Source organism: Parambassis ranga, chromosome 17, assembly GCF_900634625.1.
Source record: "Parambassis ranga chromosome 17, fParRan2.1, whole genome shotgun sequence".
Lineage (NCBI taxonomy): Eukaryota > Metazoa > Chordata > Actinopteri > Ambassidae > Parambassis > Parambassis ranga.
In genome coordinates, this window is record NC_041037.1 from 11,219,013 (window position 1) to 11,229,655 (window position 10,643).

At 42.8% G+C, this 10,643-nt stretch overlaps 1 protein-coding gene across 4 annotated transcripts in view; it reads left to right on the forward strand.

Moving 5' to 3' along the window:
* ptprsb (protein tyrosine phosphatase receptor type Sb) overlaps positions 1 to 9,206 on the forward strand; it is a 59,188-nt gene extending 49,982 nt beyond the window's left edge. For all 4 annotated transcript variants that reach the window (XM_028426724.1, XM_028426720.1, XM_028426722.1 and 1 more), the window contains 12 exons: positions 1,226 to 1,323; positions 1,547 to 1,670; positions 2,072 to 2,247; positions 2,368 to 2,487; positions 3,018 to 3,172; positions 3,402 to 3,687; positions 3,807 to 3,985; positions 4,342 to 4,468; positions 4,565 to 4,690; positions 5,388 to 5,542; positions 5,662 to 5,797; positions 6,670 to 9,206. In XM_028426724.1, coding sequence (XP_028282525.1) covers positions 1,226 to 1,323; positions 1,547 to 1,670; positions 2,072 to 2,247; positions 2,368 to 2,487; positions 3,018 to 3,172; positions 3,402 to 3,687; positions 3,807 to 3,985; positions 4,342 to 4,468; positions 4,565 to 4,690; positions 5,388 to 5,542; positions 5,662 to 5,797; positions 6,670 to 6,738 — 1,751 coding nt within the window. In that variant the 3' untranslated portion in view covers positions 6,739 to 9,206. The remainder of the gene's footprint in view (positions 1 to 1,225; positions 1,324 to 1,546; positions 1,671 to 2,071; positions 2,248 to 2,367; positions 2,488 to 3,017; positions 3,173 to 3,401; positions 3,688 to 3,806; positions 3,986 to 4,341; positions 4,469 to 4,564; positions 4,691 to 5,387; positions 5,543 to 5,661; positions 5,798 to 6,669) is intronic.
* Positions 9,207 to 10,643: the final 1,437 nt, after the last annotated feature.

Genomic DNA, 10,643 nt, shown 5'->3' on the forward strand with positions numbered 1-10,643 from the left:
CCGTCAGAACTCCAGCGTTCAGAGCTGAGAATGATTCGTGTAGTGGGTTAACAGGGATCATTTGTAAAAGAACCGACTCTGTTCTCTCCAGTAACCAACCAAAGCCCCACTTTGAAGAGACTACATGGATTTTTCTGCCTCCCACCCCCTGCCAGGCAGGATCTAACAACACAGCTGCTTTGGTCGGTGCACCGGAGCGCTTTTACTTCACAACATCCAAAAAACACGTGACCTGACAGAATTGAATTACTGGACTCATTGCTTTTTTGTGGTTGTAGTTAATAGAAGAATGTGTCACCATGGATAAAGGTTACCTGCCAGGATATGCAAGGTCAAATGAGACTGATTTCTTTCTTTATTTATTAGATAAAGTTCTTTTTATTTATGTTACTGGGAAGCAGAGCAAGCTCCTCAGAATAAAGCACATCAGCTCTGTTCTTTCATCATAGGATTTTTTTTAAACTCTCAGGTGGCAGCAACCTTGACGCTTCCTCCTCGCCCACCTCCTCTCTCATGGGATTTGTGCTTTTGAGATGCTCTGCACAGATGAAATTTGTTTCCAGCAAAAACTGGCTGATCCTATCTGAGGTCATTTTCGGTCGTGACAGTAGCGTTTTGTCGTGGTTACCTGTGGGTGCTGCAGTTTGCAGTCAGTGGAGGAAAAACAGCTGTAGCTTTAGTGGCAGCAGAATGGCTTTTTTAGAGTTATAATTCAAGAAACATCCTGAGTGAATTCTGAATTTGCCATTATGGATTGTGTTCATTGTGCACATAGCGCTGTTAAGTTGATTTGTAGTTGTCACCAATTGCCTTTTGAATGGAGAATGGGTTGCTATAGCTTCTCTATTCTCACTCCAGCTGTGAAAGGAAATGACTGTAGGAGGCATAGGTTTCTTTCTTTGTGTATGTGTGTGTGCGTTTGTATGTGTGCAGTCTTCCTAATTAGTGTTCTGTCTGTGTCTGTTTTCTCTGAGTCGCTGCTCCTCTGATCACAGAGAAAGCAATTTATCAAAGAAAAACAATTTACAAACAAACAAGACTCGCCTCACTTTGTCCTCGCACATGGATCAAAATTGATTTTCTGCCTCAGCGTGTTCCTTAATGATATGTGATGTTGTCTGATTGTATAATTATCTCAACATCTTTGCATATGAGTGGCGTCGACCTGCAGTAATTTGAACTGAACTCTGACCCGCTGCTCCTCTCACGCCTTGTTGTACCACAGGAATGATGAGCCACCCTCCCATCCCCATCAGCGAGCTGGCAGAGCACATAGAGCTGCTGAAAGCTAACGACAACCTGCGACTCTCCCAGGAGTACGAGGTGAGGGAAGCATTATCATTCCACATAAATAAAAACATTCCAATTGTTTAAAGATGTAAGGCCTGTTAAATCTTCTTATCTGTGTGGATATGTTCATGATTTATTCAGAAGTGCAATTTATTCCCTTCTACATTATAGCTCCTGGTCTTTCCATTATCTTCAAATGCACTGCTAAACAAACACTATCTATTTATGTGTGTATGTGTTTGCTGCCTCCTTCTAGTCGATCGACCCTGGTCAGCAGTTCACCTGGGAACACTCCAACCTAGAGGTTAACAAGCCCAAAAACCGCTACGCCAACGTGATTGCATACGATCACACCAGAGTGGTCCTGGTTCCCATTGAAGGTGAGTGTGAATAAGTTAAGGGTGTGTTTAGAGTCTCTGGTCTGAACAGATTTGGGTTCAGAGGGTGAACACATCGAGGCGGGGTTGGGCGGGCTGTGTGATGGATGAAATCTGAAATTTCAAACAGTGCTGAGGACCAGCTGTGTGCAGCGGCATGAGACTGACAAACAGAGCGAGTGCATTCAAGTGCAGCCAGCATTTCTCCAGAACAACAAGGGGGAGAATGGATTTGATCTGGAGCTCACGAATTCACGCCGGCAGAGTCTTGTTTGTTTCTCTTCCGTCTGCTAGTTATCCAGCAGCCAGTTTGTAAACCAGAAACAGTTCAGTTAGATTGTTTGATGTTGTAAATGGAGATTAATGTCCATGTTAATGATCTCGTTAATGTTTCTTGTTTGCAGGTATCCTAGGAAGCGACTACATCAACGCCAACTACGTTGATGGCTACAGGAAGCAGAATGCCTACATCGCTACCCAGGGGCCCCTGGCGGAGACTTTCGGGGACTTCTGGAGGATGGTGTGGGAGCAGCGGGCCGCCTCCGTCGTCATGATGACACGTCTGGAGGAGAAGTCACGGGTAGGAAACCAGGCTTTTACCCACTGACCTATATCATCAAGTTTCTCGTTTCGAGCACAGTGTACCTGTAATTTGTCATCTCTTTGTTAACAACAAGATGCTTTCTCTGTCTCTTTGTAGATAAAGTGTGATCAGTACTGGCCCAGCCGTGGCACAGAGACATACGGGATGATCCAGGTCACTCTGCTGGACACAATGGAGCTGGCCACTTTCTGTGTTCGCACTTTTTCTCTGCATAAGGTAAATTATTTCACCCCTCCTGCTCTGATCTGACTCACCACTCTGCCCTCTATTACTCCCATATCTGCTAAAAACTGCCTCATGAGCTTGCACTTTAGAACTTTAACGAACAAGTAGCACCATGTGGACGTGTGGAGGATAATAGATTAGTCTGGACCTCATGGAGTGATCAAACCAGGCCAGCCTCCCCGTGTCAGGCGCTGAGATTTGATCACTGTTGGAAGCAGAGCAGTTTTCTTACAGCACAGGGCTAATCTAGGTCCGTCAGACTGGCGTGCCTCTGTGGCCTACTTACAAACACAGAAACTAGGCCAACTGTAGCTTCCAAGTGTAGCATTGCTTCTCTAAAATTTGGTTGATGTTTTGTGAAACATTAAGTTAGAAGAAATGCTAAAAAGTAATGCATATAAAATGTGCAGAAACCCTAGGATCAGCCCTGTTTGTTTTAATAGTTTAAGTGTTCTGACCATTGTTTCTTTGTCTGGATCATTTTAATCATTCTTCTTTATATAAATTCTATTTTATGTCAGAGTGGAAGCAGTGAGAGGAGAGAGGTGCGTCAGTTCCAGTTCACAGCCTGGCCCGATCACGGCGTGCCGGAGTATCCCACCCCCTTCCTCAACTTCCTTCGCAGGGTCAAAGCCTGCAATCCACCTGATGCTGGACCCATCATCGCTCACTGCAGGTACACACACACATGCAGGTCTGCTGGTCATACAAAGTTCAAAGGGAAGATCAGTGCTATTCTCACCATGACTGAGAAGTTTTACCCAAACATAAACATTTGCTGGTCTAGCTTTGTCTTTAAATAAACAAATGTGGAAATTCTTGTGTGTTTAAAGTCATCCTTGGAAACCCAGTCTATTCAGATAAATGAAAAATGGTTAACACACGTATTTCTTCACTTTTGTTAGTGCTGGTGTTGGTCGCACTGGCTGTTTTATCGTCATCGATGCCATGCTGGAACGGATTCGACACGAGCGCACCGTGGACATCTACGGTCACGTGACCCTGATGCGCTCGCAGAGGAACTACATGGTGCAAACAGAGGACCAGTACAGCTTCATCCATGAGGCCCTGCTGGAGGCTGTGGCCTGCGGGAACACTGAGGTGGCCGCCAGGAGTCTGTACTCCTACATGCAGAAGCTGTCCAAGGTGGAGACTGGAGAACATGTCACTGGCATGGAGCTGGAGTTTAAGGTAGGACACAGGGAGAGGATACAGTACTCATCTCCGTCTCTAAATCTTATTTTTCTTGCATTCCTGTGGTCACATGACTTTTGATTTGCCTGATCATTTCATTTGCCCTGCATTCTCAGCGACTGGCTAACACCAAAGCCCACACATCCCGGTTTGTCACAGCCAACCTGCCTTGCAACAAATTCAAGAACCGACTGGTCAACATTATGCCCTATGAAACCACCCGCGTCTGCCTCCAGCCAATCAGAGGCCTGGAAGGCTCCGACTACATCAATGCCAGTTACATAGACGGATACAGGTACGTTTTCCTCCCGTGAACACTAATATGACCTGACCCCTCTGTTCCTCTATGATGACTTGATGAGTGAATGGAGATGATAGGTTTTCACCACAGTGCTCTCACCTGTCACGTCCTGTCAGAGCTGTCATTACTGTATACATGCTCCCACACTGCGTGGCAGTCGCCTTGGTCTCTGCAGGAGGGACGCCCTTTCTGATGATTCAGCCATTCAGAGTGGTTGTACACACATGTTTTGACTGTTCCCCCTCTTGCCTGAAGCCTGACCTCCTTTTCAGTCTGTTTGACAGAACAAGAAACAGGGAGATTTTACTGGAGGAGGTGGCTATATAATGTGTGTTTGTGTTTGTGTGTAGGCAACAGAGGGGCTACATAGCTACCCAGGGTCCACTTGCTGAGACTACAGAGGACTTTTGGAGGATGCTGTGGGAACACAACTCCACTATTGTGGTCATGCTGACTAAGCTCCGAGAAATGGGACGGGTATGAACAAAACAAACACGCTACCAGTAACAGGTCCTGCAACATGTCAGCCCTCTGTACGTTTCATCAATACTTTCTTGTGTTCTGCTCTCTCAGGAGAAGTGTCACCAGTACTGGCCCGCAGAGCGTTCAGCCAGGTATCAATACTTTGTGGTGGACCCCATGGCAGAGTACAACATGCCTCAGTACATCCTCCGAGAGTTCAAAGTTACAGATGCAAGGGTGAGTTCATGCTGAAAGACTTGCTCCCCTGTTGTATGTTGTATTCAGACGAGTGTGTGTGTCATCACACTCCTCGACCTTTCTATCCCATCAGTGCTGTTTTAAAGCGGCGGTGCAACCCTGCCCTGTCCTATCGACCTGCACTGTGTATTGGTTACTGTGTGTTTTCTGTGTGAATGTGTGTAACACAACAGGTTCGCACTATTGACAAGACACTGTAGATTACTCATTCAGCCATGATGTCTCCAGATTACCTTGACACCAAGCGTGCTCATGCACATGCACACACGCACATATGTGCCAGTCATAGATAACTCCAGTTAAGCCTGTCCTGCACTGACGCCACATCGACAGATGCTCTATTGATCTCCATTAAAGGGGAGTCAGAAAGACTGAGCAGAAGAGAAAAGATGTAATTGCCTACTGAGTGGCTGACAATAGCAGACGAAACTGACATTACAGCTTTAAGTTAACCACAGCCACTGATCCAGGGTCAGATAACAGTAATGATTAGACAGGGGAAAAAGATATTGCCAGGCAGAGTCTCGGCCTTCAGTCAATACAGCAAGAAGAAGCTCTGTAAATACTCATTCTGAAATAATCGCCTCACATAAACAGCAGTTTCAACATCTTACAGTGAAAATATATATTAGATAGTCTGCAGGTGTTCTGACCAGTTCCTCAATCCTTCCTTCAGGATGGTCAGTCACGAACAGTGCGTCAGTTCCAGTTCACTGATTGGCCAGAGCAAGGTGTGCCCAAATCTGGGGAGGGCTTCATCGATTTCATTGGCCAAGTGCACAAAACTAAGGAGCAGTTTGGCCAGGATGGACCAATCGCCGTTCACTGCAGGTAAGCAGCTGGTTCATCTTCAGCACAAAATAGTTCATCTCTCAACGTGCTTCTGGTAAAAAGCATGTTGTTTACTAGAGCGCTATCTCACTGTTAACCATCTTCTTTGATGGCTGCAGTGCTGGCGTCGGGCGGACAGGTGTCTTTATCACTCTGAGTATCGTCCTGGAGAGGATGCGTTACGAAGGGGCGGTGGACATCTTCCAAACTGTCAAAATGCTGCGGACACAGAGACCAGCCATGGTGCAGACTGAGGTAAACACAGATTCTTTAAGCAGTGAAGAGGCACAGTGAAACTACTGCTACAGCACAGTACTGCTGGAGCTTTATTCATTATTCTCATCTTAATTATTCATTATTCTCATTTGGCCACAGATTATAGAGCCTGTGTATTAAACTCAATATGCATGCACTTAAAATTATGATGATGCAATTAAAATGAGAATACTTTCTTTACAAACACTCATCCTATTAGTGACAAAAAGACGGAGAAAAACACGCACCTCACATATGTTTAACTATTAAAATCAAGATATTTACTTTCATATATTCAGAGGTTTATTTGTTTGTTGGTTTTTTGCTAGTGCTTAAACTCATTTGCAATGTTGCAACGATGACCCAGTTACACAAGAAAATTTCCTTGTGTAACTGAGTCCTTGTTTTTAGCAATTGTATGCAGAACCAACTTCACCTGACAGGCCTGCAGCCTTCATGCTTGTGATGCTGTGACTGGACGTAAACATTAATTGTGTCTTTGTTGGGTTAGCCATTCCGTTTGTCATGGGTCCATGCTCACACACAAACAGGTCTATTGTTAACACAAAGGGGTCATGATTGTTGGAAAGAGATGCTGCTAAAACTGAGCGATACAGATGAATAAATAGCACTGCAGGTCACAGGAAAAATATGAATATTTAATTTTGATGACAGCCTCTTATTTGCAAGTAAAATATGTTTGAGTGTGTTTATGTACTTGTATAACTGACAGAATATGATCTCTTTGGAGGCTGAGGGTTTTAGTACAGTCTACGTTCCTGCAGCTTTTCCCTGATCTCAGTTAGAAAATGAGACTTCACAGGTGGCGCAGTATGTTCATGCCTGTTCGTGTCTTCCTGTCTCTCACCTAGGATGAGTATCAGTTCTGCTACCAGGCTGCTCTCGAGTACCTGGGTAGCTTTGACCACTATGCAACGTAAGAGAAGAGACGACCATACACCCATCTTTCCACTTTGAGGTCCACAAACAAAAAACCGACACCAGAGAACGACGGCCTGATATAACATAAACTTTTTCTCGGAGCAAACCTACACCAACAAGGACACACACACAAACACAAAAAAAACAAAAAAAACACAGCAACAAGAAATCTCTGTCTAACAGCGCCCCCGCTCTCAGGAGTCTCCCCTGAGGAGCTGCTGGGTGTGGAGACTATCCATGTGTAATCCATATACTTACCTCAGTGTTCCAGTGTGAAGGACGTATAATAATACATGTGTGTTGTGGTCAGCTATCTCCAATATGAACCAGTGAAATACAAATGGCTTCTGAACAGGAATTATGATACTCTATGTGTATAAAATACAAAAAAAAAATATTTAAAAAAAAAAAAAGAAAAGAAACACAAAGAGCCTGGATATTTGCTGCACCCTAAATGGGCTTTTTATCCTCAACTTTGTATCTATTGGTTTGGTGTACTAAAGGGGTTACAAAAGTGCAAAGGTGAACATTTCTATGTGTCTGTGAGTCTATTTCAAAGGTGACTACTGCTACCACAGGTAGTTCTGAATATATATAGACTAGGTTATGCCTCAGAAGCAGCCCGCAGCATGGACTCGACCCCTCTGAGGACTGTTGGAGAAGCATGTGGATGCTCATTTACTTGATGCACAGTGCCAAGAGAAACCATGCAGACTGAACTGTGGCCTACCAGGAGAGGTGGCTCCTTCTGTCATCCACAAAGTCAGACTCTCTTAAAAGAGACCTGTTCACCACCCCAAAGTCATTGTGTCCTCACTGAGTAACAGCTGGCCTCAGAACAGCGATTAGAGCCCACCATTTATCCTTAACTGGGCTTTTTTTTCTAGTCCAGTGCATTCCTTACTCAACGGAGCTTGCTTGCTATTTGCTGTAGTCCTTGATCACCCTCCGGCTCCTCTTGATGTCAGTCCCATTGTGTCAGTACAGCAGTGGCTTATTGAAAGAGATGCTAACGAAGGGAACTGGCAGTTTCTTTCTTACTCAGTCCATATTTTTGTGTGTTTTTACTGTATGTTTTTGCCTTATGCTGACTTGATTTTTTTGTGTTTTAACATGCTGCTTAATGCTCTTAAACTTTTATTGTTGTACATTATCTTTGCTTGAGGAATCCCTTATCATCTTCCTCTCCACTGAAGCTTTCCCCACTTGAATTGCACCTCTTTGAAGTTAAGCCCTCAGTTATCCCAAAAAAACATTCAGAGCTAGTGGTTTCAGCAGTCCTCTCCTTTGATTAATATAAATATAACTTCAAATTACAAATTTCCCCCCACTGTACAGAACATCCCAGCTCTATCAGTCGATGTTTCCGTCCTCCGTCTGACTCCAGTACAGCTGCACAAGTCCTTTATATTGGTGTGTATCTTTTCTTAATTTGACATATAATCAGAAATGGTGATTAAACAGCACAGCGATGTTCCCGTGTGTCAGACACTTTGGGGCGAATTCACCAATTTTGTACATATACAGTCTATCATTGAAGTCCTATACAGTACAGTTACATACGTCTGAGCACAAGATATAATGTGGGATTGGATGTGATGTAGTACTTATTGTCGCAAAAAAAGCCTTATTGTTATTGGTCACTTTGTCATATTTATTTCATATGATTTTTTTAAGATATATTTATTATTCTATTTTGTTACTTTTTATGTTTGTTTTTATTTATTTGGGTATTTCTAGCCATTATAATGAGAAGTTGTTTACCTGTTTCTTTGGCGAGCCAATGTTAAAAGTGTAATATTGTCACTGTTTTTATTATTATTATTGTTTTTATTTTTAATGGTCAGTTCTGGTGCTTTTTCATTTGCTTTGTTGTTTTAAAGTATGCCCTCTGTGTAGGGTGCTATTTGATACTGATTACTGATGTCCAACTAGCTAGAGATGTACATTAAAGGCAGAACTAGTTTAAGTTTACAGCGTTGCCCTCCTCTTGAGTCGGCCTCCTCAGCAACAGCAGCGGAGACCTGTCCCATCCCAGGGCATCAGAGAAATTAGATATATAGAGCAGCCTTCTCAGTGAAAGCCTTCCTGACAGCTGTTGATGTTTAGTTTGCTTGAAAGCACATGGTAGCAAGTGTATTTTTGACAAAGAATGGGTAAGAATTGCCTACAATTTACACACACACACGCAAAAGTTATTGTTTAAATTATTCTCCTATGAACTGTATGTGTGGTCCAGAAGTCTTGACGATGTTTGACATATATGAAATATGTTATTCCTTCGATTTCTAATGATTATTGTGTCAAGAGAAATATAAAAGGCACACACGAAGCATAATATGAAATGTATTGAGGGCCAGCTCTGACGATGCCATCCCCCTCACTTATGTACCTGTTCTTTCCTTTCAAACCATAGATGTAGATATTGTATCTTGACTTTGTATTAAAAGCAGGATGATTGGATATATAGCACAATGAGCTGCCTGGTTCCTGTGGGGTTTTTGTCTCTATGTGTTATTCACTCTTTGTCCACTAGGTGGCTCTAAAGTCAATTGAAACACACTGCTGTCAATGCACAGATTTCACTGCAAGAAGGGGAATGCCCAGCACACGTGATTAGAAATATAAACTTATGGCTTCTTTCAGTTTGAAAATACAGAAAAAAAACATTCAGTTCTATTCAAACAGCTCATTCTCATTTGTCACAGCATTCAAATAAATGGTTTAAGTGCTCAATAGTTTATTTGAATCATTGCACAAATAAGATAATACAGGAAATATTTCTCTGAAGATTAAATTGTTCGTTTGATTGCTGCAAAGTTAAAGCTTTTCTTTAAGTGTCATTATCTTTCATTTTCTTAAAAATTTCAGCAGTCATATCTCATACGTTCAAGTGTTTTCTACTTTTTAACATTCAGGCTCTTCATCTTCAGCTTCTTTTATGTTTTTCAGCAAATTCAAATACGGTTTCAGATTCTTCAGCAGTTCAGCTGCAGCGATCAAACAACATGTGTAGTTTAGCTTACATAAATATAACCCATCACACTGATGTGTAACAGTAAAATAAAAGTCAAACACAACGGCAACCACAGCAAATCAGGATTCTTCAATCAGTGATCACAGACCAGCTCACTGTAGAAAGGGCAGAGGAGTTCAAAATGGAATTCATCCTCGACAGCACAGAGATGTCACAAACACTGCTCTCCAAGAATGATGTGGTATCTTTGGGTCTCAGCTCCAGCTTGAGTAGCAGCTCTTCACTAAGCACACAGGAAACCTTCACATTCTCTGTAAAGATTTCCTCCTGTAAAGATGTGTTAATTAGTGTCTTATTATATCTCCATTCAGCTGTCTGTTCTTTGATTATTGACGTAGGTTAGATAGCTACTGTGCATTTATGACATGTGCCAGGAATGTTGTTGCCTGCATCAGTGATAGTGTGTGTTCTCAGCTCATTGCAGCACACACCCATGCACGAGGAGATGCAATCAGATGTATTTCACTAATAACAAAAGTCACCTGAACTCAGAAGCACTCCACACGTGTCCGGCCGTTCAGATAGACTGTTGAGATGTGGACGAGTCATTCTTCGTGACTGTGATCAGTCTGATATGAGCCTATTTGTTCCTTATTGCTCTTTGTACTTCCTCAAAACCCCTCGGAAAGCCAGTTCACAGGTAACAAGAGGATGTTCATTCATTTTTATTAACAATTGAAGTGGTAATCTGATCCTTTCATGGCTTTATGTTGCTTCTTAAGACCTGTTAGGACAGGCCCTGTAACTTCACACCTTCAACTGTTATTCATTAGGAAACCATTCAGCTGTATGAGGAAGCTATAGCTTTATGAAGGTTGCTGTTATGTTTTCCGCCACCCTCACATAGTGACAGTTCATTCCAAACAA